General features: G+C 35.6%; 4 protein-coding genes across 10 annotated transcripts in view; 2 read left to right on the top strand and 2 right to left on the bottom strand.

The window, feature by feature from the left end:
- Positions 1-624, bottom strand: part of drosha (drosha ribonuclease III) — a 25,550-nt gene extending 24,926 nt beyond the window's left edge. Inside the window, exon 1 of one of the 3 annotated variants that reach the window (XM_079388506.1) lies at positions 449-624. The gene's annotated coding sequence lies outside the window, so the exon portion shown is untranslated. The remainder of the gene's footprint in view (positions 1-448) is intronic. The other 2 variants (XM_079388505.1, XM_079388507.1) reach the window with 2 other exon arrangements.
- Positions 389-5,635, top strand: LOC306851963 (U6 snRNA-associated Sm-like protein LSm5). Its single transcript, XM_079388509.1, has 5 exons — positions 389-1,673; positions 3,084-3,179; positions 3,476-3,503; positions 4,818-4,890; positions 5,416-5,635. Exons 1-5 carry the CDS (start codon positions 1,628-1,630, stop codon positions 5,446-5,448), a joined length of 276 nt encoding a protein of 91 aa, XP_079244635.1. The 5' UTR covers positions 389-1,627; the 3' UTR covers positions 5,449-5,635.
- On the bottom strand, positions 5,535-9,611 carry LOC306851962 (proteasome activator complex subunit 2-like). Its single transcript, XM_079388508.1, has 11 exons — positions 9,434-9,611; positions 9,126-9,158; positions 8,970-9,032; positions 8,587-8,673; positions 8,417-8,462; positions 7,670-7,767; positions 7,513-7,581; positions 7,326-7,393; positions 7,148-7,202; positions 6,247-6,333; positions 5,535-6,101 (listed from the first exon to the last, which is right to left on the bottom strand). Exons 1-11 carry the CDS (start codon positions 9,479-9,481, stop codon positions 6,021-6,023), a joined length of 735 nt encoding a protein of 244 aa, XP_079244634.1. The 5' UTR covers positions 9,482-9,611; the 3' UTR covers positions 5,535-6,020.
- Positions 9,612-10,315: 704 nt separating this feature from the next.
- On the top strand, positions 10,316-24,745 carry LOC306852777 (ER membrane protein complex subunit 9-like). 5 transcript variants are annotated; one of them, XM_079389848.1, is made up of 7 exons: positions 10,329-10,483; positions 17,478-17,583; positions 20,174-20,368; positions 23,385-23,461; positions 23,562-23,631; positions 23,716-23,810; positions 23,883-24,679. In XM_079389848.1, the coding sequence occupies exons 2-7, from the start codon at positions 17,512-17,514 to the stop codon at positions 24,061-24,063; spliced, it is 690 nt and encodes a 229-aa protein (XP_079245974.1). In that variant the 5' UTR covers positions 10,329-10,483; positions 17,478-17,511; the 3' UTR covers positions 24,064-24,679. The 5 variants fall into 5 exon arrangements, with proteins under 5 accessions (XP_079245976.1, XP_079245977.1, XP_079245974.1 ...); XM_079389850.1 differs by lacking the exon at positions 17,478-17,583 and having other exon boundaries at positions 10,316-10,483; positions 23,883-24,745; XM_079389851.1 differs by lacking the exon at positions 17,478-17,583 and having other exon boundaries at positions 10,322-10,396.
- The last annotated feature ends 1,230 nt before the right edge of the window (positions 24,746-25,975 follow it).

The following is a 25,975-nucleotide window of genomic DNA, read 5'->3' on the forward strand; positions in this document are numbered from 1 at the left end:
TTACAGCGAAACCTAACCATTTCTTTAGTCACAGCAGCGGTTTCTAAATATATGTAGACAGTAATAACATTTATTTGCGGTTTGTAATTGTGAGGCCAAAAGACAACGGCGTTTCTAACGTCTTAGAAACCGCGGTTTTCATAAGAAATGGTTATTTTATGCTGCAATCAGTGAAGATTTTGACGCGGCATATAAAAATCTAAACCACTGGCCTTGCAAGCCTGTTTCGTTATACAGGTCTTTGGCCGAATTAAATCATTTAGTCGTCTCAAAACCTGATTATCAGTGTTTTATCCCTCTCAGATGCATCTTGTATTTTCAAATGGCGTTTTAAAACTAAAAAACATTCTAAAATTGATATACAGTAACGTTACACAGTTTCAGCTTCAGACAGAACACGACTTTAATTATGAAGTCAAACTATTTATTCCTGGAGAATACAACTTACCTTTAGAAGGCTTTTCTATCGCTTGGAAGCTAAACAAATAAACCAGTCACGCTATTTATTGTGTTTTTATGTTCTCTGCGATAAAAAAGGCTCAGTTTATGATGCAGCGCTTTACGCTCGTTCACGACGCGGTGTGTGCTGCAGCCAATCAGAATGAAGCTGCATGACATGTAGCCAATGAGAACGCGAGAAATGGTACCTCGCTGAAATAGACCTCTTCTGTCGCTGCATCACTGCCACCAACTGAGCTGGAGACTGGAGAGGTCATGCAAAAGGTCAACGCGTACTTTACTTGATCATTCTAGTAAATGACTACTTTGTCAACAATTTTTCTGTGTACACCAAAACTCATCAAACTTTATTTGTAATAAAACAAATTCATTATTAACTTCAAACCATTGCTTCCAGCTAAAATATGAGTCCTTGTTCAAATGAGTGTTTTTTCATTTTTTTGAAACTGGGTGAACTATTCTTAAAACATGATGATCATGTTCTCAGGATTTAAGATAATTGAAAGAAAATCAACAACATATGACCATCTTTAAGAATCACATGATGAATTACACTCATTTACTCACATTTGATTAGTAACCTATAAATAGTGCACAATCCAAAATGTTTCCTCGTCTTTTTATGACAAAACTTGTTTTTATTTTAAAAGCTTAATAAGCCTAAAACTCTCCAGATTTAAATAAAAAAGTTTTATTTGTAACACACATCAGTACAATATCTACAATGTTTGCTATATTTTTAGTATCTAATGCATCTTCATTATCATAAGAATCAGCATTTCTGTATTACAATAAAGAACATATATCTTGATATTGAGCATCTTTACACAAATTAACAGCCTGCAGGGTCAAGAGATGAGACATCCTCTTGCTCTTGGTGGGAGCCTTTAGTAAAAAATCATAGGCACTAAGTAATCTTGAATACACCTTGCAGTTCAGTTCTTATAACGTAGGTTATAATGGATACAAATATTTTTTTCCACAGAGAATATTCATAACTTGGTCAGGTTTTACAAGAAAAAGGTTTGTTCATGGCTATCTGAACCATAGTCTGAACGAAGGGACGAGCAGAGCCCCTTTGTGTTTATATAGCCATCAATGGCTGCTAGTATCGATTTCTCATGTCTGTATTTTTCTCAGTAGCCGATTGCTTTGGTCTGTTTTCAAAATGGCGGCAATCGCGACAACGAATCCCTCGCAGCTTTTACCTCTCGGTATGTGCGACTTTCGTTTTAATGGATTATTTATTTTACTAATTAAACATTTGCTGTTGTTGTAATAGGGGCATAGAGTTCCTAGTTCCCACTGAGTCGCATTCAAATTTCAGTGCGTTTTATTTGTATATTATTGGCCACACGTGGCTATTAAATGTATAGGTCTGATCATTTTTAAATAAGTGGTTCAAGATATAAATGGAAATCTGTCCCTGCAGTCAGTATGGGCGAATTCTGTTACATCTGTATTGAATTCACTCCATACCCCTAACTTATTCAATTCTATTGTCATTCCCTTCCCTACATTAGTTCACTAATTTATGTCATCTTCAGTTATAGTCAGAAATCTCGTAAATTACAAGTTACAAACACACGAGTGACCAAGTCGTTTTAAAAAAGGAAACCCCAGAATTCTAGATGATAGAATTGCTGAGTTTAGATGTTGCAAGGGGCGTGTCGATTTAAATTCTATATTCTTTTTCAAGTTATTTAAATTTTAACTTACATGCTGTATTTCAATCATTGTAAAGATGTGAAGACGGGAACAGCTTATAAAGTTAATCACTTAACCGTAAAATATACTTACCTACGTGAAAGTAATTAATAATTTTCATAATTTTTAATTTAAAAGTACCTTACTTATTTTGGTTTTTTGCTCATAATTTCGTTTTATGTATTTTACTTAATGTCCGACACAGGGCCTGTCCCAAATTGGAACCCTAAAAGCCCAAGGTTTTTACACATACACTAGAGTACTTTGCGCGTGATGTGAATTTAGTCTTTACAGCAAAGATAAAACTTTGATATACTCATGTAAGTTATGTTTTGTTCTTCAGTCAGGGGTAAAAAAAATAACTTTGCAATACCTGATGAATGGCATACAGGAATTCTGAATAAAGGACTCACAATTTAAATTATAAGTGCAACTTTAATTGAAAGAAACTCTCCAGTATGCTCTTTTTTTTTTTTACTTATGTTTGACCTCGACAGAATAATTGTAAAAAAAATGAACTTGAAAATATTTTAGGTAGAGCCTCAAAGCACACCCAACTGCATAATCATCATGGACCAATTACAGACTTAAGTTAAACAGTTTCCTGGAAAGTTCACTCTGGCAAGCTTTTTCAAACAGCCAAATCATACTCCAATAGAACTTCATTTAGTTCTTTGATTTAAAGTTTGAAGTATATCTAAACCTTAATATTTGACACTTAGCTAACTGGCAAGCTTCAGTTATAACAAAATGCTCTTACAAAATGTCAAACTTGAGTTTCAAACATTTTTTTGTCACTTTTTTGTCAAGATTGTGTGTGCTGTAATCTGCTTTGGAACATTTAGTAGATTTCACACAGTCCACAGCATGTATACTGCAGGCATTGTGTTTGTCATGGCTTCTGTGATGTCTTTCAGAGCTGGTGGATAAATGCATTGGCTCACGGATTCACATCGTCATGAAGAACGATAAAGAGATTGTGGGAACTCTACTCGGATTTGATGACTTTGTCAGTATCCTTTTACGTTCTGCAAAAACACTGGCACATATTTGTGATGGTTAATGTTTTAGAATTAGATTCAGTTTTATTTTACAAAATACAAGTAGAGAGCTGATGACACTGTTACACATTCACTCCTCTGGACATAGTAACACCTTACAATCATTTATTTGTACTATGAATCTAAGAGACTCTTTGTTACCATGATAGTTACAGTTTTATTTCACATGATGTAAAGAAAGATAATGTGCATTAAATTCTAAAAGTGTGGCAGGACTACACAAACATTTTCTTGACTGTTTTAATCAGACATGGTTCTTGAGGATGTGACAGAGTTGTAAGTATGTTTCCACCTATCCATGTGCTTATTAATTTCTTTATTATCTTTACATGATGTATGCATTCATCTGCTTTGACTTTAACTGCTCCTCAAACTTATGATTAAATATATATGGGATATGTGAATATGTATTGATACTCTTCTATAGACTTTGTTTTTTTGCTTTTTTACTGGGATCCAGACACCATGGTGTTCTTGCTATTAACAAGGTTCAAACCGAATTTGTAATGTCTAATTTTTAATTTCCTTAAAACATCTACCCCTGGTTTCACAGACAAGGCTTAAGCTAGTCTCAGACTAAAATGCATGTTTGAGCTGTCTCAACTGAAAATATCTTGCTCTGACATATCTTAAAATATGTCAGTGTCATTGTTCTGTGCCAAGATGCACACCTTAACGTTTTCTTCTAAGGCATTTTTGCAAAAGTTGCTTAAATATCTTAATTTAACTAAGGCTTAGTCCTGGCTTAAGCTAAGCCCCGTTTGTGAAACCGGGCCCTAGTGTTATAAAAGTAGAAAATAATCGAACATTTGAAATAAAAAGCAAATGCAGCTTAATGTTTCCCATGAAATGGCGTCCATGTGTCCTGTCAAGATGCCAGGTGTTCATTTCAATAGCAAAAGTATTGCAAAAACAGTGAATAAAGCAGCCTTTCCATTCGATGTGTTCAAAAGAGCAAAAACACCACTTCTGGGGAAGCCGACACACAGATTTATTTGAAAAGGGGTGCCTATTCCAGGTCAAATGGAGTAACCCCATGGGGACTTCATTATTGTATCTTATGATGTCATAAATTGATGATGTCATATAATAATGTTTAAAAAATTCTGAATTGTACACACATGTATTCAAGGTGTAAGGACAATGTTTTATAACTTTTTACGTGGCTCCACCATGTTTTGTCAAACCGGAAATCTGAATATATTGAAATTGAATTCTGAAATCAATTATATGTTTGCAAAAACATTTTACAAAAATGTTTCATATCAACATGAATGTGAGATTACCTTTCAGAAACATAATCCCCCGGTTTCACAGACAAGGTTTAAACCTAGTCCTAGACTAAAATGTAAGTCTTAGCTGTTTCAACTGAAATAAACTTGCACTTGCATATATCAGTACCTCTGTTTTGTCTCAAGATGCATATCACTAATGTTGTTCTCTAAGCATGTTTATAAAAAAATTACTTAAATGTCCCAATGAACTATGGCCTAATCCTGGTTTAGTCTAAACCCTGTCTGTGAAACCGGGCCAATGTTTCTTCATCTCAGATATCACTGAGCCATAACAACAGTTATTTTTGTGTCACAGTGAAATCACTCCAGAAGGAAGAAGAATCACAAAGCTGGATCAGATTCTACTCAATGGCAATAACATCACAATGGTATGATTAATTATTGAGTTCACCTTTAAATCAACTATATATCACGCTAATGAATTGACAACCTTTGCCTCTAGATTAGTTTAGTGTATGAATATGAGTAAAGCTCTTATGTAAGTTTATTGTTTTAGCCAGTGTTTAATGCTCTACATCTACCAACCCAACTGTTAGGATTCAGTAAAGTTGGGTCATATCAAAAGTTGTATCTCAACTTTTTTTTTTCAGTATTTTGACTACAACTTTTTACTGTGTTTTACTAAAACTTAAAAAACAAAAACACACAAGTTTTCTAAATCTGTCATTTTTACTGCTGTTCTTTAATACACTCTTAAAATGTCAAACCAAGAAACTAGGAGGAAGCCCACAGATCTAAAAACACGCCTTAACATCCCAGCCTATCCCTGACTATATTAATCCATTTCAAACATTACCAAACTGTCATTGCATTAATAGATGAATGCTAATCAAAATGACACATTCGTTTGCCAAATGTAATGAAATCATGCGTTTCTGTTTGTTTTCCCCCAGCTGATTCCAGGAGGAGAAGGACCAGAAGTGTGAAATATGTAGCACCTTCCACAAAATAAATATACAATTTATGTTCCTGTTTCATGAAAGAAACCTGAAAATTGATCACTTATTGTTTTCAAACATTCATTTTCATTTTATGAGAAGAGTTTTTCCACATTAGTTTTTTTTATTCTTTAAGTGATCCAAAAAGTTTTTGTAAACATTTGTTGTATGTTACAATAAAACAAATAAAATGAATTGGACTGAGTTGGAATTCTCTTGTATGTTATAATAGCATTTGGGGTGATAAGACTCCTGAAGAGTGAATGAAGAAACAGGATATTTTGTGAAGTCATTAGTTTTGCTTTTAATGCGGTCCTTTGCTTTAAGAAAATGTCACATTTCTGAATTTGTGCGTTTTCCTGATTTATTTTCTATATGCTGAAATGTACATGCAGATTTATTTGAACTCATCATTTCTACCACAACACACAAGGTTTATGACTGATTTAACAACTAACCACTTTAAAGATGTATCTGTAGAGTGTCAAAAATCATGTGAAGAAATTGTTTAAACTGGTTTAGTTGTAGAACTGCGATCCTGCTCCCAGTAAGCATCTGTCTCAGTACATGGAGGGCTTCTCTTCTCCTTTAGGATTCGTCACTTTCTCCACGTTCTTGCTGATGACATCATAGAGTTCAGCCTGAGAAACAACAGACATCTGAATATTCAGCCATACAGTTGTGTCCACAATTATCATGATTCATTCGTAAAGGCCATATCTCTCGGATGAATCGGTAGCATTTCTCATTTAGAAGCTGTTTGCCGAATGAATGTAAGCAACTCACATAGAAACCACGAATGTCAAGCACAATCACTCTAATCTCAGAGTATGCTGATTCATCCTTCTCGTGCACCAGAGAGCGATAATCCATCTGCCAAAAGAACATATATTTATTGTTACACAAAAAGGGTATGAAGGTGTATTTCAGGACTATAAAAGTGATTGTAAAATGGATAGTTCCGGTCCTTGATTCTGATTGGTTGAGCCGCATTCGAAGCTGTTGTAAATTACTCTACAAACATGCACCTTTTTTAACGTCTGTGTGTTGCTCGACAACCACTTTGTTGCGACCACAACTGTTTCTGAAGAAATACATTGTTTGGCGGAAGAATAATGTTTTTATTAATATCATAACATTTGATTTGCTTTTGTTTTATTTTGTGAAACCATACATGGAATAACCGTTTAATAAAAGCAATAATCCCCATGAAGCCGTGGTTTACAGTCAATTTATAACAGCTAAGGGGCGTTGTTAGGCACGATGCGAAGCGGCTCACTGGGGCGTATTGCTTTAATTGGAACTATACTGTAAATCTTTCTGAAGTGATGGGGTCAATGTGTAAATCTGGTGATTTACCTCCAAACACAAATATGCAAATAACGTAATAATTGTCTAGAATTTTTAGAGGAAACTGCAGAAAAGGTGGGGGATGTTTATTACGCCTGAACATTGCACTGACATTTTCATTTTCTCAATATCACTCAATTTCAATGTTGAGGGCTACAGAATGCTCAGAGTTGTACAACTTTTGTGTTTGCACAGAGTACTCGAATGTCCTCTTAACTCATGAATCAAAGGGTTAAATGTCAAAAACCGAGAACATGGTATTGAAAGCCCTATTTAATAACTGCGGTTATACAAAAAAGTAATGAAACTAATAGTTGATTTGACAGGTCGCACTCACCACATGTGTGTCTTTGGAAGCTTTTGCCACTGCATCACCTCTCTCTGAAAAGTACCTGCAGATAAACACACCTTCATTACCAACATGACAAAATTAATAAATGCGGGGAGTATAAAATATACTGCAGTTTTACAATCTTCAGTAAACATAATCAATGTACTGAAATACTTGGTCATACTTGTTAATGTTGGTCTGAAAACCCTCCACCTTGGTCTTCACAGCAGTAATTCTCTCAAGGATTTTTTCCTAAAATATCAATATCAATCATGTTAACTGCCGCTTATCTTTGAGATGCAGAATCAAAAACATGATGTGGTATAAAGCAAGCATTTAGAAGCAGTCTGAGCCTTTTAAGGTTTAATAACCTGAATTGCAACTCCAAAATCATTTCCATCCTCTATTTTTGGAATTAGATGAGAAATCCAGCAAGAAACCTGAAAAGAAGAAGACTAAAGCTGTCACTATACTGTATTTCTGGGAAAATGCTGAAAACTTATTTATGAGTTAATTTTGCCCACTTACAGTGATGCAGGTCTCCTTCAGAGCCATTATCTCTGGTTTTACAATATCCAGCAGCTTCACAATCCTCTCATTTCCTTTGATGAAGCCACACTTGGGAGCTGACACAAGAAACATGTAACATTACAAAAACATGCCATATTCCATATCACAACAATGCATCACAGTTATGGGTTTGGTGCACATATGTAACTTTAGAGCACTTTTATCCACATTTCTTCTTTATATCACTCTAGTAAACTTTACCTTCATTTAATCTGTTCATAACAATTTTGTCTGAAGAACATTCAGCTCCTATTTTAATTTAATAATTATTTTAGTTACGTTTTTAATTTACAGAAACTAGGAGTACCCATAGATTAAAAGAAGTATTGAAAAGGGATATAGGCCCTTCAGATATTGTTGTGGACAATGGGCGACCTTGGAGTAAAACAAAAACGGAGACACACTGTTCTATATTAGCTATAGATCAGTGTTTACGCAATGTTTCAGATAAAAGTGCCTTTCTCCAAATCAGTTATTTGTGTCTTCTTTACAATTTTTTTTAACAAAAAAAGCTTATACTGTAAATCATACAGAATTAAGTTTTTGAAAATCTAAAAATGTTTTGCGTGAGGGGTAGGGTAAGGGGATAAGAAAATCATTACTGTTTGTACAGTATGAAAATCATTATGTCTATGGAATGTCCCCATAAAACATGGAAACCCAAAGTGTGTGTGTGTGTGTGTGTGTGTGTTTTTTTTAAATTACCTTTCTTCTTTTTCTCATCTTCTTCATTTTTATCTGTCTCCATCTCCTGTTAAAATATTTAAATACACGTTTTAAATCTTTTTATTTAATTACATTTTTTCTATTCTATTTTTTTTCCCCCAAAATTTATTTTAAAAAGCATAATTTTGAATCACAAACTGGATGCCAACCTCATCTTCTGGAGCAGGGGGGTCCGGAATGGGAATGTCCAGGGGTGCATGGAGAGATGAGAGGTCAGCGATACTGAAGTCATCCCCCTAAAACCATAAAAGAAAAGTATTTAAATTCAGTTGTCACTGAAGTCGAGGTATTGCTCAAATGTGACCTTGGACCACAAAAGCAGTCTTAAGCAGCACGGATATATTTGCAGCAATAGTCAACAATACATTGTATGGGTCAAAAGTCTATTCTTTTATGCCAAAAATCATTAGGATATTACGTAAAGATCAGGTTCCATGAAGATATTTTGTAAATTTTCTACTGTAAACTGTGTTCATTTCCCAAGAACACACATACATGAATACCCAAATGTCTGCCAAATGAACAAAGGTACCTTCAGCAGGTTGTCAAGCTGTGAGATCTTCAGAGGTATGTGATTGGAGAACAGCTCTTCTGCCTGTCAACGCAATGAATATTGTCAACACAAACAACCATAATGCAACGATCTCAAATTTAGCCTGTGTGTGTATTATTTCAATTGAATTCATACCTGCTTATACAGTGCCTGGCGGTAGTTTTCTATCTGGATGAAGGCAATACAAATATACAATTACAATTCAAACACCATGAATATGATCTCGCCTTCCGTGCTTACTTTCACTTTCAGCATTCGTGGATGAGGAAGTGTGACTCAGGATTTTTTTTTTTAGCAGAGATCGCAAGTAGCATTTTATGCTCAATACTACCAAACAAACAACACAAACCCTTTAAAACTTAATTGAGGAACCATATGGTCAACTCTGTTTACTCTGTTGAGAATAGAAATACTTAGCATAAATTCTACAGAGATGAACTTACCCTCACTGCATTATCAGAGTTTATCTTCAGTGCTTTAGTTTTGGACATAATGAATGTAAATGTTGGTTATTTCCAGACAAAGAGCTCGAGGTACTGTGAGCAGCAGACGTTCAGGTGCCTCGCGCTCTTAGCTTCTCTTAACAATACTTTCGATTTCTCGATGACGCCCACAATCCCCGAACGCATCCAATGACTGCTTTATGTTAGTACAGACAAAATAACTGTAAAAACTGTGTATCTATTTTGTATATTTAATTTATTGTGATTTAATAAGGCCTTTCATTATTTTATTTTATTTTAATTTATTTGTTGACTTTATACATACATGTATAGTTAATATATACTTTTTATTTATTTATTTTATTTGTATGTATACCCTTGGCGTTTTTGTTCTGTATTTGTTCAAGCATTAATAATAATAATAAAAAAAAAAAAAAAAAGACTGCTTGATGTTTTTAGATCACTGCACATTAGTCAGTCACATTTCTCATTCACACAACCTATTTTCTCTTTCTTCTGTTATAATATGAACAGCTTTTCTTTTCTGAAATGCAAAAATATGATTAACACGGCAGTGGTAAAAATGACCACCTGTTGTCCTCAGTAACAATAGAGGGCGCAGTCAGGCAGATATCAGCATTGGAGAGAATTAAACCTCCCGGATTTCATCAAAAGTATCTTAATTTGTGTTCAAATAATGACAGAATGTTAATTTTTGGGTGAACTATCCCTTTAACATTGATGGCAACAGTTTTTAACGTAATTTATTGAATTGCAGTTTGAATATGTTTGTCCACCCTGAAAAGTTAAATGGATAGTTTAAAAAAACAAAATTGATTATGGATGTGTTCCGCTAAGAACCTGCAGGCGGCAGTAACGTGCGACATATACAAGTGCTCAGTGGTCACGAAGAAAAGGACGCTGCAGTTCTCCTCATGTCCGTTTCCTTCGAGTTCTTATGAAGTAAACAGTCCAATAATCTTGTTTTAATGTGTTTGGTTTAATTATTGGGATTTCATATTTGTTTACTGTACAAGGAAACACACAACGGTAAGTGTATTCTTCTGGATTTCTGTGAACATGACTAATAAAGCGGCTGTGATCAACGATTCATATGTACACTGTAATGCGTAACGTACATCGGTTATTTATCGCCATATCACGCGAAATTAATCCCGTACTCACGTTTCTTCATAGTGTGGAAAGACTATGAAGGTATTTTAACGCCATAAAGATTTGCATGCGCAGGGTAAGATTTGTGAAGTGTAGCTACACAAGACTGTAAGCGTAAATTAAATTTGCATGCGCAAGAGACGCTTTGTAAAAGTGTAAGTTAAATCACGTTTCAAGCGCAAGAAAAAATGATTTGCAGCATTTTACTGTTACTTGTAAGTGTAATTCATGTATTGTGAAACTGCAGCTTCATGCTAGCGCAAAATAAATATGATCTGCATTCTTATGACTTCCATTTTTCCGCGCTTACACTTTTGGCACGGTTTTTTTTTTCGCCAAAATACGGTCAAAAGCACTGCAAGCCTGTGAACAGTGATTTGCAAGCGAGAACAACAGTTTAAAGAACTGCAAAACGGATTGACTGCGTAAAACCAATCTGTATGTGTAAAAACAGACTGTCAAATGTCTAAATGACTTGTGTATGTAGGGCAACACATTCCCGAAATAATCCGATATGTACAGCTCCGTCTTTCTTTTCTCTGCGCTCACAGTTTTGGCAGATTCTAGTGATGGGTCGTTCTTGAATGTCATTTTGAACGAATCTTTATTGTGACTCGGGAAGAACGAGTCGTCTCGGGGAGTGATTCGTTCAGTCGCGCATGCGCATTGCACAACATTCTGTGGGTCCTGTACTGGAATTAGTTCACCTCCCGAGTCTTCGGGTTTGAGTCTTTCGTTCATCACGTGACAGCCCCATACGCTTAACCAATGCAGCCTGAGCCGGAAAGAGAATTGATTAGTTCACCTCCTGAGTCTCGGGTTTGAGTCGTTCGTTGTTTTGTCACGTGACGTGACCGTTTTGGACAGAGAAATTTGTTAATTTACAACCTTCCTTACAAACGGGTGCAGTCATTATTATTATTATTATTATTATTATTTACTCTTACAGTTATGTGATGCTTTTCTGGTCTCAAATTATTGCTTTTAATTTCTGTCACATGGTTCTTTTCCATAACACCATGTGGTAATAAAGATAATAAGGAGTTGGTTATGCTTTATTTTAATTTTTTTGGACTATAGTGTTACTATACTTTTGTAACATATGACACTTTAGACATTAACACTCTGTACACACTCCTGAATTGTTTTTTATTGTTTATTTTTGTGCCAGAAAAATCTATAGCAAAGAAGATAACTATTCCAAAATGAATTTAAACTATTTAAAAAATACAAAATTAAAATATACTAAAGCCACAGAGCCTTAAAAAACTAAAACAAAATACTGCACAACAAGCTAGTCTTTTTTTATAATCAATAAAATAAATAAGATTTAAAATAACACTTTTGTGCCAAAAAAAAGCTTTCTAGCTAAGAGAATAACTAATCCCGAATGAATTTAAACAATTTAAATAAAAAATTTATGAAAAAAAAATTTCTTTATATGTATATATATATATATATATATATATATATATATATATATATATGCATGCTGCTGGTGTACTGGATGTGGTCGATGTGGTCAGCGTGCCAGCCAAAGCCGTGGAAGGTCTAGCTGAAGAAGTGCTGGTGGTAGAAACAGCTCCAGCTGCTGCAGGGTTATCATCTTCAGTCTCTGTTCTAACTTGTGCTGACAGCACAGTAGGATGTGAGGATTTAAGGTGCCTCCTCAAATTAGAAGTGCTTCCTCCTTTAGTTGAAAAACGTTTTTTGCATATGTTGCATTTTGCTTCAGTGGCTGAAGTTGCCACAAAATGAGTCCAAACATCACTCCTTTTTCTAGTGCTCATTCTCCTGAGATGTTAACATCTGTCTGAGGTTCTTCTCTGCCCCTCACCTAGTGCAAAACAAAGGGGGATTGGTGTGGAATGGTCACTGTTCCCTTGGTGACAGTCTTGAGTGACAGTTGTCCTTCAGCTGAACTTTGTGTGACCCAAGTAGACTATATTTCTAAGTAAATCACTTTAACTCTCCAGTTTTATGTCAGTTTGGGTTACAACCATTGAAGCTGACGTTATCATAACCTTAATATTTTTAACTAACATTAATCATTCAAATTCAAAATTTTATTTGCTTTCACTTTGTCATTGTGTCCTTTTTGACCAATCTTCTTGTACAAATATTAGACCAATATGTCAAGTTTCCCTAGGAAAAACAATTATACCAGCTAAAGTCAAAATTGGAGCAAAAATGAACAAACTATAAGTGCTTTTGTAATTTTAGGCTTGGATATTTTTTATTATATAGCCTAATCCTAGTGTTTGACAGTCAAAGGACAAGTCAATCAATATTTTATTTATAACAGGCTTTTATTTATTTATAAAATAACACAGATCCTCAAGAAACAGTAACAAAAACATAGTGACAGAAATGAACAGACCATTTTTATTTCTAGGAAAATGCTTATTACACATGTTTTGACAATTTTATGATAATTCTTAAATATGATCCAACATACAAAAAATACAGTTTTACTTTATAGTAGCCTATTCTGATCCGGCAAGTAGTCACGTGGCAAGGAAGGTTGTAAATTAACTAATTTCTCTGTCCAAAACGGTCACGTCACGTGGCAAAAGAACGAACGACTCAAACCCGAGACTCAGGAGGTGAACTAATCAATTCTCTTTCCGGCTCAGGCTGCATTGGTTAAGCGTATGGGGCTGTCACGTGATGAACGAAAGACTCAAACCCGAAGACTTGTCAGATAAGAGGTGGTGCGCAAATCATAGACTAAAGACCCAGGTAAACAATTAATTAATATTATTGTTATCATTTTTATGTTGATGGTCGTATTCTGTTTTATATTCGTGATTTTTGAGCTTTAATAAAAAAAAAAAAAAAAAAGAATTAATATTTTCTGTTTCTTATAGCATTATAGTTTTGTATTGTTTGTAGTGTGATAAACATTTGCATAAGTAGTAGGTGTGTTTGGAAAGTAACACGTAACATTTGAATTATATTTTGCTAAAATGAACGAAATGACTTGAAAAACTCAACGAGACTCAAAGGTCCGAGTCGGTAAAATGATCCGAACTTCCCATCACTACACGATTCTCTCACTAACTGAGATTTGCAAGTGTGAGGGGGAGGGCGGGGCCACCTTGTAGCCAATCAAATTAGGCTCTCGCTGACTCTCCATTTACTCTAATCTGATTGGTTCAAAGAAACGCATCATTCGTCAAGACATTTATCTTCATTTCTCCATACTTTTAATTTACACATACAGTCAAAATAAATAAATAAATAAATACCAACTTAATTAAAACATGTTGGTTTATAAGTCGTGTTCCTTTAGGCTAGACTCCCATGTGTTCATACTGAATTACGAGCTGGTGTTAACATTATTTTGTTTGGTTTTGCTTTAAGTTACATTGAAATTTCATAATCTGCTTACACCACTGATATTAAACTTTATAATTAAAATGATGTTATCCAGCTGTAAAACTTAAGTGTCAGATCTGCTAATTTAATGAATTAAATGTTATCTTCAGGTGATATCAAGGCGTTTGAAATAAGCACCAGCCTGTGTGAACAACACAAGACATGTTTAACGGTTTCTACTTTCATAAACGGGTCATTCCGTTTTATGAAATTGCAGTATTCAAATCTAGAAAGACATCTTCCTGGATTGATTTAGTGGGCAGTTTGTTTTGATTTGCATGTTCAGTCATTTTGCATCCTTTCACCCATTTCCAAACAAACTGCTTGTCCAGTGTTGGGTAGCAGGGATGCTGGAGTATCTCGGGCTGAAGGCAGGGAAACACCCTGGACAGATGGCCAGTCCATCACAGGGCTAACACGCATATTACACACATTTTCAATCGCATTCTTATTGTCTCCAATTTAATCTATCCTTTATGTCATTGGATTGTGGTGTTAAACTGGATTACCTGCAGCAAACCTATATCAACACAGAGAGAACAGAGTTTGATTCGTTCAGCTTTGTGTACTGAATTTTAAATTGTTTATAGACAATCATATGGGCTACTCATTCATCGGTTTCAGCCATGTGATATTTTCTGCTCATCTGCAATCTGCAATATTTATGATCATCAAACACATGAACAGAAAGACAAAGAAAACATTTTTGGGATTTCATATTTGTTTACTGTACAAGGAAACACACAACGGTAAGTGTATTCTTCTGGATTTCTGTGAACATGACTAATAAAGCGGCTGTGATCAACGATTCATATGTACACTGTAGTGCGTAACGTACATCGGTTATTTATCGCCATATCACGCGAAATTAATCCCGTACTCACGTTTCTTCATAGTGTGGAAAGACTATGAAGGTATTTTAACGCCATAAAGATTTGCATGCGCAGGGTAAGATTTGTGAAGTGTAGCTACACAAGACTGTAAGCGTAAATTAAATTTGCATGCGCAAGAGACGCTTTGTAAAAGTGTAAGTTAAATCACGTTTCAAGCGCAAGAAAAAATGATTTGCAGCATTTTACTGTTACTTGTAAGTGTAATTCATGTATTGTGAAACTGCAGCTTCATGCTAGCGCAAAATAAATATGATCTGCATTCTTATGACTTCCATTTTTCCGCGCTTACACTTTTGGCACGGTTTTTTTTTTCGCCAAAATACGGTCAAAAGCACTGCAAGCCTGTGAACAGTGATTTGCAAGCGAGAACAACAGTTTAAAGAACTGCAAAACGGATTGACTGCGTAAAACCAATCTGTATGTGTAAAAACAGACTGTCAAATGTCTAAATGACTTGTGTATGTAGGGCAACACATTCCCGAAATAATCCGATATGTACAGCTCCGTCTTTCTTTTCTCTGCGCTCACAGTTTTGGCAGATTCTAGTGATGGGTCGTTCTTGAATGTCATTTTGAACGAATCTTTATTGTGACTCGGGAAGAACGAGTCGTCTCGGGGAGTGATTCGTTCAGTCGCGCATGCGCATTGCACAACATTCTGTGGGTCCTGTACTGGAATTAGTTCACCTCCCGAGTCTTCGGGTTTGAGTCTTTCGTTCATCACGTGACAGCCCCATACGCTTAACCAATGCAGCCTGAGCCGGAAAGAGAATTGATTAGTTCACCTCCTGAGTCTCGGGTTTGAGTCGTTCGTTGTTTTGTCACGTGACGTGACCGTTTTGGACAGAGAAATTTGTTAATTTACAACCTTCCTTACAAACGGGTGCAGTCATTATTATTATTATTATTATTATTATTTACTCTTACAGTTATGTGATGCTTTTCTGGTCTCAAATTATTGCTTTTAATTTCTGTCACATGGTTCTTTTCCATAACACCATGTGGTAATAAAGATAATAAGGAGTTGGTTATGCTTTATTTTAATTTTTTTGGACTATAGTGTTACTATACTTTTGTAACATATGACACTTTAGACATTAACACTCTGTACACACTCCTGAATTGTTTTTTATTGTTTATTTTTGTGCCAGAAAAATCTATAGCAAAGAAGATAACTATTCCAAAATGAATTTAAACTATTTAAAAAATACAAAATTAAAATATACTAAAGCCACAGAGCCTTAAAAAACTAAAACAAAATACTGCACAACAAGCTAGTCTTTTTTTATAATCAATAAAATAAATAAGATTTAAAATAACACTTTTGTGCCAAAAAAAAGCTTTCTAGCTAAGAGAATAACTAATCCCGAATGAATTTAAACAATTTAAATAAAAAATTAATGAAAAAAAAATTTCTTTATATGTATATATATATATATATATATATATGCATGCTGCTGGTGTACTGGATGTGGTCGATGTGGTCAGCGTGCCAGCCAAAGCCGTGGAAGGTCTAGCTGAAGAAGTGCTGGTGGTAGAAACAGCTCCAGCTGCTGCAGGGTTATCATCTTCAGTCTCTGTTCTAACTTGTGCTGACAGCACAGTAGGATGTGAGGATTTAAGGTGCCTCCTCAAATTAGAAGTGCTTCCTCCTTTAGTTGAAAAACGTTTTTTGCATATGTTGCATTTTGCTTCAGTGGCTGAAGTTGCCACAAAATGAGTCCAAACATCACTCCTTTTTCTAGTGCTCATTCTCCTGAGATGTTAACATCTGTCTGAGGTTCTTCTCTGCCCCTCACCTAGTGCAAAACAAAGGGGGATTGGTGTGGAATGGTCACTGTTCCCTTGGTGACAGTCTTGAGTGACAGTTGTCCTTCAGCTGAACTTTGTGTGACCCAAGTAGACTATATTTCTAAGTAAATCACTTTAACTCTCCAGTTTTATGTCAGTTTGGGTTACAACCATTGAAGCTGACGTTATCATAACCTTAATATTTTTAACTAACATTAATCATTCAAATTCAAAATTTTATTTGCTTTCACTTTGTCATTGTGTCCTTTTTGACCAATCTTCTTGTACAAATATTAGACCAATATGTCAAGTTTCCCTAGGAAAAACAATTATACCAGCTAAAGTCAAAATTGGAGCAAAAATGAACAAACTATAAGTGCTTTTGTAATTTTAGGCTTGGATATTTTTTATTATATAGCCTAATCCTAGTGTTTGACAGTCAAAGGACAAGTCAATCAATATTTTATTTATAACAGGCTTTTATTTATTTATAAAATAACACAGATCCTCAAGAAACAGTAACAAAAACATAGTGACAGAAATGAACAGACCATTTTTATTTCTAGGAAAATGCTTATTACACATGTTTTGACAATTTTATGATAATTCTTAAATATGATCCAACATACAAAAAATACAGTTTTACTTTATAGTAGCCTATTCTGATCCGGCAAGTAGTCACGTGGCAAGGAAGGTTGTAAATTAACTAATTTCTCTGTCCAAAACGGTCACGTCACGTGACAAAAGAACGAACGACTCAAACCCGAGACTCAGGAGGTGAACTAATCAATTCTCTTTCCGGCTCAGGCTGCATTGGTTAAGCGTATGGGGCTGTCACGTGATGAACGAAAGACTCAAACCCGAAGACTTGTCAGATAAGAGGTGGTGCGCAAATCATAGACTAAAGACCCAGGTAAACAATTAATTAATATTATTGTTATCATTTTTATGTTGATGGTCGTATTCTGTTTTATATTTGTGATTTTTGAGCTTTAATAAAAAAAAAAAAAAAAAAAAGAATTAATATTTTCTGTTTCTTATAGCATTATAGTTTTGTATTGTTTGTAGTGTGATAAACATTTGCATAAGTAGTAGATGTGTTTGGAAAGTAACACGTAACATTTGAATTATATTTTGCTAAAATGAACGAAATGACTTGAAAAACTCAACGAGACTCAAAGGTCCGAGTCGGTAAAATGATCCGAACTTCCCATCACTACACGATTCTCTCACTAACTGAGATTTGCAAGTGTGAGGGGGAGGGCGGGGCCACCTTGTAGCCAATCAAATTAGGCTCTCGCTGACTCTCCATTTACTCTAATCTGATGGGTTCAAAGAAACGCATCATTCGTCAAGACATTTATCTTCATTTCTCCATACTTTTAATTTACACATACAGTCAAAATAAATAAATAAATAAATACCAACTTAATTAAAACATGTTGGTTTATAAGTCGTGTTCCTTTAGGCTAGACTCCCATGTGTTCATACTGAATTACGAGCTGGTGTTAACATTATTTTGTTTGGTTTTGCTTTAAGTTACATTGAAATTTCATAATCTGCTTACACCACTGATATTAAACTTTATAATTAAAATGATGTTATCCAGCTGTAAAACTTAAGTGTCAGATCTGCTAATTTAATGAATTAAATGTTATCTTCAGGTGATATCAAGGCGTTTGAAATAAGCACCAGCCTGTGTGAACAACACAAGACATGTTTAAACGGTTTCTACTTTCATAAACGGGTCATTCCGTTTTATGAAATTGCAGTATTCAAATCTAGAAAGACATCTTCCTGGATTGATTTAGTGGGCAGTTTGTTTTGATTTGCATGTTCAGTCATTTTGCATCCTTTCACCCATTTCCAAACAAACTGCTTGTCCAGTGTTGGGTAGCAGGGATGCTGGAGTATCTCGGGCTGAAGGCAGGGAAACACCCTGGACAGATGGCCAGTCCATCACAGGGCTAACACGCATATTACACACATTTTCAATCGCATTCTTATTGTCTCCAATTTAATCTATCCTTTATGTCATTGGATTGTGGTGTTAAACTGGATTACCTGCAGCAAACCTATATCAACACAGAGAGAACAGAGTTTGATTCGTTCAGCTTTGTGTACTGAATTTTAAATTATTTATAGACAATCATATGGGCTACTCATTCATCGGTTTCAGCCATGTGATATTTTCTGCTCATCTGCAATCTGCAATATTTATGATCATCAAACACATGAACAGAAAGACAAAGAAAAAAATATGAATCAAAGACGTTTTTATATCCTTGTTATAAGACAAAGACTACACTCAAAAAAATTTTTTTTCTTTTTTTTCTTTTTTTTTTAAACCCAAATGCCTGTTCAGCCAGTTGGGTCATTTTATTGGGTTATTTTTTACCCAGGTGCTGGGTAGTTTTTCTGTAACTAAGCTGCTGGGTTATTTTTTTTTCTACCCAACTGCTGGGTTGAGCCTGTCTCCAACGAAAACAACCGAGCTGCTGAGTCAGATTGTGGGCTTTTTGCGTCCTCTACAGAAAAGAGCAGTTCTCAGCGCTGCTGATTTGGTGCACTTCTTCAGTGAAACAAAGGTTTGTATACATTTTATTTAATTTATAAAGTCTTTACTGTGCTGCAAATTATATTATTTTACACAATGCAACATAAAGATATGAAATGTCGGTCAGCTGCGTCAGCAGTGGTTGTTTCACATGATGTAAACGCCTTTTACCTTGCATAACAGACGGATTTTATTGGCTATAATACTGCATTTCATTTCATTTGATGTTTAAATATGTTGATCTCAGTACTGTTTGTTTGTGAGCAGGTGATGGAGTCGGTCACGGCATCTATCAGTTACAAGTGAAACGCGAGGCCGTGGTCTGAGGTTTGCAGCAGTCCATCACCGGCTCAGATTTCGGTGACACCGGCACGAGAATTAGCACTATTTCAGTGAAAAGTAATTACAGAGAATGGTTGAAGACACAATTATTGAATACAATTAAAATGCTACTTTTAAATGTAACATTTTTATTTCTAAAATCTTGTTAAACGAGTTTAAATGTATGTAATATTGTAAACTATGCTCTATTCACCCAAATAAATTAAATTTGTCTTATATTTTGTCCATGGGTGTTCTTGCTTGATGATAAATGTTTATCTTTTGATTATTGCTGTTGCCTCTAGTAATTCTGAGTGTGATTTTTAATTTCCAGCCCATTTTAAGCCAGCAATATAATAATTTTTAAACGATAGTTGACTTAAATAAAACATTTAACCCAACCAGCTTTCAAAATAACCCAGCATGTGTTCTGTCCAATATTAACCCAGCGCTGGGTTGCCAAATAACTCAAGTTGAGTTGTTTTTAACCCAGCATTTTTTAGTGTATATTTACATGCACAAAAATATTCCTTAAATGACCTGGATAACCACACCTGCTTGCAAGTAATAGTTTTGACCTAATAAAATTGATTTCTTTTCTTCCCCTCCTATGGGTTGTTTTCAGATGGGTGAGGTGGAGTTGTCCTGTCTGGCTTACGCCAAAATGTACCTACATGCAAGTCAGTTTCCTCGCTGCAGTGTGAACGGCCTGCTGTTGTCCTCCAGTCCAGCAGGGGCAGCTGTATGTATCACAGACTGTGTGCCGCTGCTCCATTCGCATTTGTCTCTGGCTCCAATCACACAGCTCGCTCTTACACAGGTGAGAACACCTTTAATAAATATATGCATTGGGAAAATTGTCATGCTGCTGCACTTAACTCCACGAGTGCCATTCAAATATTGCAACATTTGTTGTTTTTTTATCTCTGCTATGATTTTTCATTGCAGAACTACAAACATAGTGAATGAGTATAAGAACGTTATTATGTCATTAGCTTTATGATATAAAAAGGTTGTGAAAGCTAAATTGTTCAGTGAGAGATTAGGTGAAACATTTTGGACTTACTTAAACTAAAATGATTTTGTTTTGGTGACCATATCCATTAAAGGGCTAGTTCACCCAAAAATGAAATCTGTCATAATTTACTCATACTTATGTTTTTCTAAATGTGTATGACTTTTGTTTATTTTGGGAACTCAGAAGATATTTGATTATTCTCTCTTATTTTTGTCCATTTAATAGAAGTCTCAACATTTTCAAGCTTCTCTCATGACAAGCAAGCACATTTAAAGTAAAGTAAATGTCAAGTATGGTGACCCATACTCGAAATTGGTGCTCTGCGTTTAACCCATCCAAGTGCACACACACAGCAGTGAGTAGTGAACAAATGCACACACACACACACACACACACACACACCGTGAACACACACCCGGAGCAGTGGGCAGCCATGCTCCGGCGCCCGGGGAGCAGTTGGGGGTTCGGTGCCTTGCTCAAGGGCACCTCAGTCGTGGTATTGAGGGTGGAGAGAGCGCTGGACATTCCCTCCCCCCACCTACAATCCCTGCCGGCCGGGGACTCGAACCCGCAACCTTTCGATTACGAGTCCGACTCTCTAACCATTAGGCCACGACTGCCCCCATTTGAGCTTTTGTTAACTGCATTAGAAGTGTATTGACTCTTCAAGATGATGGGATCCAGCTGCTGTTAATACAGAAATGATGGCAAGGGATGCTGTGTCACTTGCTGGTCAAATATTGTTAAAAAAACACAAAAAAAGGTCTAAAAATCAGGCTCATTTAATGGGCTAAAACTAGTTTTGGTAGGTAGTGAAAAATTTGTATTTTTTTATTTATTAATTATTATTATTTTTTTTTGAAGATTAGGATCTTAATCTTAATATATTTTGCTTATTATCTCAGTTAATGATTTTGGTTCAAGTAGATTTATATATTCTTGTGAAATATCCAATATTTATATTTTTCATGGTTCTCTTTTTTTATTATTATTATTATTATGGGACTGCAGTTTGAAAGAATTGAATATAGAATGATCTACACTCCCCTCCAAAAGTATTGGAACAGTAAGGCCAATTCCTTAATTTTTGCTGTAGACTGAAAACATTTGGGTTTGACATCAAAAGATGAATATCAGACAGGAGATTTACATGCCGGCTTTTATTTGCAGGTATTTACATCTGGATCTGACACACAACTTAGAAGATATCACCTTTTGTTTGAACCCACCCATTTTTCATGTGAGCAAAAGTATTGGAACGTGACTGACAGGTGTATTTTGTGTCCTATCACAATGATTATTCAAACAATAATTAGCACTGAATGTCTCACGCTCAGTTTCAGATTTGGGGCTTGCCTGTTCAAACTGCATTTATAGTTAAGCGGTGTAACCAACATGAAAACCAAAGAGCTGTCTATGGGTGAAAAACAAGCAGTTGTGAAGCTGAGAGATCAATCAGAGCCATTGCACACACATCGGCCATAGCCATTTCAACCATTTGGAATGTCCTGAAGAAGAAAGAAGCCACTGGTGTACTAAGTAACAGACATCGAACAGGTAGACCAAGGAAAGCAACTGCAGTTGATGACAGAAACATTGTGAGAGCTGTCAGGAAAGACCCTAAAACAACTTTAAGTGAGATCAGCATCAACCTCCAGAGGGCAGGAGTGAAGGTATCACAATCTACTGTTCGCAGAAGACTTCATGATCACAAGTACAGAGGCTACACCAGAAGATGCAAACCACTCATTACCAAGAAGAATAGGAAGGCCAGGCTGGAAGTTGCCAAAAAGTACAGAGATGAGCCTCAAAGTTTTATTGACTGATGAGACAAAGATTAACCTTTACCAAAGCAACGGAACGGTAGGAAGAAAAAGTTTGGAGAAAGAAAGGATCTGCTCATGATCCCAAACATACAAGCTCATCTGTGAAACACAGTGGAGGTAATGTTATAGCTTGGGCTTGCATGGCTTCTTCTGGGACAGGCTCATTAATCTTCATTGATGATGCAACACATGATGGTAGCAGCAAAATGAACTCAGAAGTCTACAGAAACATTTTGTCTGCCAATTTAAAAAAAGATGCAACCAAACTTATTGGCAGATCCTTCACCATGCAGCAAGATAATGACCCAAAACACACTGCTAAAACAACAAAGGAGTTCATCAGGGGCAAGAAGCGGAAGGTTTTAGACTGGCCAAGTCAATCTCCAGACTTAAACCCTATAGAGCATGCCTTTTACCTGCTAAAGAGGAGACTGAAGGAGGTAACCCCTCAAAACAAACAACAACTGAAAGAGGCTGCGCTGAAAGCCTGGAAAAGCATCACAAAAGAAGAAAGCAAAAGTTTGGTGATGTCAATGGATCACAGGCTTGATGCAGTTATTGAAAGCAAAGGATTTGCAACTAAATATTAAGTCTTTTTCACTTTAATCTGTTAATTCTATCTGTTCCAATACTTTTGCTCACATGAAAAATGGGTGGGTTCAAACAAAAGTTGATATCTTCTAAGTTGTGTGTCAGATCCAGATGAAAATACCTGGAAATAAAAGCTGGCATGTAAATCTCTTGTCTGATATTCATCTTTTGATGTCAAACCCAAATGTTTTCAGTCTACAGCAAAAATAAAGGAATTGGCCTCACTGTCCCAATACTTTTGGAGGGGAGTGTATATTATAGCAGCAGCATGAACAGCATGACATTGTATTCCGCATTTATAAGTCTCTTTGGATAAAAGCCCCTGCTAAATGATTAAATGTAAAAATAATGACATTTAAATGCTTTTTTTATAGAATACATGTCAATATTTCCTGTTGCAGGTCGACGTTTGGTGTTCACAAACGCAGCAAAGGATTGTGGGATATTATCAAGCCAATGCTTGTGTCTCAGACTGCAGGTACTCCTCCATCTTTTTTCATCTTACCCAAGTGCCTTATTTTCTCTGTATTTTACTTTTCTCTTACTGTTTTTTTTTTTTGTATGTTTGTTTTTTCTAGCCCTACACCATGTGCATTGAAGATTGCAGAGAAGATCTTTGAGCAGTGTAACAATGCTGTTTTGCTTATGGTAATTTAGAAAATGTCATTTTGGTACAAACGTTTATTAGAAAAGTCCTTTTTATAATGGAAACAAATGTTCCCTCTGCCTCAGATTGATGGAGAAAAGATGTTTCCAGGCTGCCGTGTTCCTGCAATCGTGATGTATGAGCGTAAAGACGCCCGCTGGGCTCTCAAAGACAAACACACGTAAGACAAATCTCAAAATAATTGTTGATGATAACGCTACAGTGCAGTTAATTAATGACGTGTATTCCATAGAATAATACTTCGACAGTGGGACGAAACCTGTTCCATAGTTAATCAGCTGTTCAGCTCTGGTGATCAGATGCTATTGGTGGACTTTGACAGCCATTTGGATGACATCACAAAAGATTGGACCAATCAGAAACTCAATGCCAAGATCATGGAGCTGATCTCCCCAGCCAATGGAAATGTTTAACTGTATAGACTAAATCTTCTCACATCATAGTTTTCTTCTCTAATTGTGTTTTTAAGATTATTGGACTCATTTATATGATGAAAATGATCCAAAAAATTAACACAAACTTACATTGGGGTTGACTCGTAATACAAACAGCATATTTTTTCTTACTTTGATAAATTTAATCTCCTGTTATATTTTAGTAATTTAACAAGCTATTAATTGGTTTGTTTTTTAAGATCTATCTATCTCAACATTAATGTAATCTGGATTAAAACTACGTATGGTTCTTCAGGTGCTGTCATTACATGGGGTTCTCCATTTTACAGGCTTCATGGGGAAAAAAAAAATGTGAAGGAAAAAGGAGTTTTTATGTTGTCATCAAGTAATCTAGTATTTAGCTTTAACTATATGAAGGTTAGAATTGTCTAATAATTTAGATGATTCCTTCCAGCAAAGAGTAGTGTGAGTGTATGGTTCATGTGAGGTGTGTCCCACGATATGTGGATCTTCAGGTCTGTCTGGAGCTTATATTTGTTTTGATGCCTTTTTTCCCCACTGCAGCACTGTTGACATTTTCGTTTCCTAACCTGTATGACTGACTGACTTCTGTGGAACATAAAAGTAAATATTTAAAAAAAATTCTCAGTTAATTTTTTTTTTTTGTCCATGCAATGAAAGTCAACTGGCAATGACATGGTTTGGTTAATAGCATTCTTTAAATTACACTTACCCCCACCACCCCACACTCTATTTCACTTTAATTTCGCACGACCCTATATGTGTTCTCCCCCTTCTCACAGTTCCCTTCAAGGAAGCAAAAATTTGCTCTTTGAGTTACATATTGGGTTGATTCAAGTAAAATCAAAGTGTTGTTTTGGAACCGATAGCCTCAAGTAAGTTTAGTCTAATCAAATTGCAGTTCAATCATTTCAGTGTTACTGTTACAATAAATTAAGCCTGCTTTCTGGAGTACACTCCAGAGGGGGCATTAAATCACAAACATGACATTATTAAGACCCTATAGGTGCAGTTCTGATGCAACTTGGAGTGTGTCCTCAGAATGTCCTGTGGTCTATGTACAGTCATGGCCAAAAATATCGGCACCCTTGGTAAAACATCAAAGAAGGCTGTGAAAATTAATCTGCATTGTTAATCCTTTTGATCTTTTATTTAAAAAATTCACAAAAATCTAACCTTTCATTGGATAATACGAATTTAAAATGGGGGGGAAATATCATTATGAAATAAATGTTTTTCTCAAATACACGTTGGACACAATTATTGGCACCCCTAGAAATTCTTATGAGTAAAATATCTCTGAAGTATATTGCCATTCATATTCACAATTTTGAGCACTCCAGGGTGATTATGAACATAAAATTATCCAGCCGTGGCTTCTTGTTTCACAGGAATATAAATAGGAGGGAAAACAAAGCCCAAATTCCCTTAATCATCCATCACAAAGAATATATTTCTGATGTGCAGAAAAAGATAATTGAGCTTTACAAATTAGTGAAGTGGCTTTAGAGCAGTGAAAATTCCCATTTCCATCATCAGGGCAATAATTAAGAATTTCCAGTCAACGTAAAATGTTACGAAATTGTCTGGAAGAGGTCTCTATATCATCCTAATGCACGGTGAGAAGAAGAGTTTAAGTGGCTAAAGACTCTCCAAGGACCACAGCTGGAGAATTGCAGAAAATAGTTAAGTCTCGGGGTCAGAAAAACCTTAAAAAAAAAAAAAAAAAATAGTCAAACAGCACCTACATCACCACATGTTATTTGGGAGGGTTTCAAGAAAAATTCTCCTAGCTCATCCAAAAACAAACTCCAGCATATTCAGTTATCAGACATGACTGGAACTTCAAATGGGACTGGCCTCTATGGTCAGATGTAACTAAAAAAATCAGCTTTTTAGCAGCAAACAT

Source organism: Barbus barbus (genome assembly GCF_936440315.1).
Source record: "Barbus barbus genome assembly, chromosome: 32".
In the NCBI taxonomy this organism is placed as follows: Eukaryota; Metazoa; Chordata; class Actinopteri; order Cypriniformes; family Cyprinidae; genus Barbus; species Barbus barbus.

Coding starts and splice junctions, on each gene's coding strand:
- LOC306852777 (XM_079389848.1), top strand. CDS start 17,512: ATGAACGAAAGACTCAAACCCGAAGACTTGTCAGATAAGAGGTGGTGC. Junction 17,584..20,173: donor ATCATAGACTAAAGACCCAG/GTAAACAATTAA, acceptor GGTTGTTTTCAG/ATGGGTGAGGTGGAGTTGTC. Junction 23,811..23,882: donor GCTCTCAAAGACAAACACAC/GTAAGACAAATC, acceptor TGTATTCCATAG/AATAATACTTCGACAGTGGG.
- LOC306851963 (XM_079388509.1), top strand. CDS start 1,628: ATGGCGGCAATCGCGACAACGAATCCCTCGCAGCTTTTACCTCTCG. Junction 3,180..3,475: donor CGGATTTGATGACTTTGTCA/GTATCCTTTTAC, acceptor TGTTTTAATCAG/ACATGGTTCTTGAGGATGTG. Junction 3,504..4,817: donor CTTGAGGATGTGACAGAGTT/GTAAGTATGTTT, acceptor TTTGTGTCACAG/TGAAATCACTCCAGAAGGAA.
- LOC306851962 (XM_079388508.1), bottom strand. CDS start 9,481: ATGTCCAAAACTAAAGCACTGAAGATAAACTCTGATAATGCAGTGAGG. Junction 7,768..8,416: donor AGATGAGAAAAAGAAGAAAG/GTAATTTAAAAA, acceptor TTCTTGTGTCAG/CTCCCAAGTGTGGCTTCATC. Junction 6,334..7,147: donor CTTCCAAAGACACACATGTG/GTGAGTGCGACC, acceptor TTCTTTTGGCAG/ATGGATTATCGCTCTCTGGT.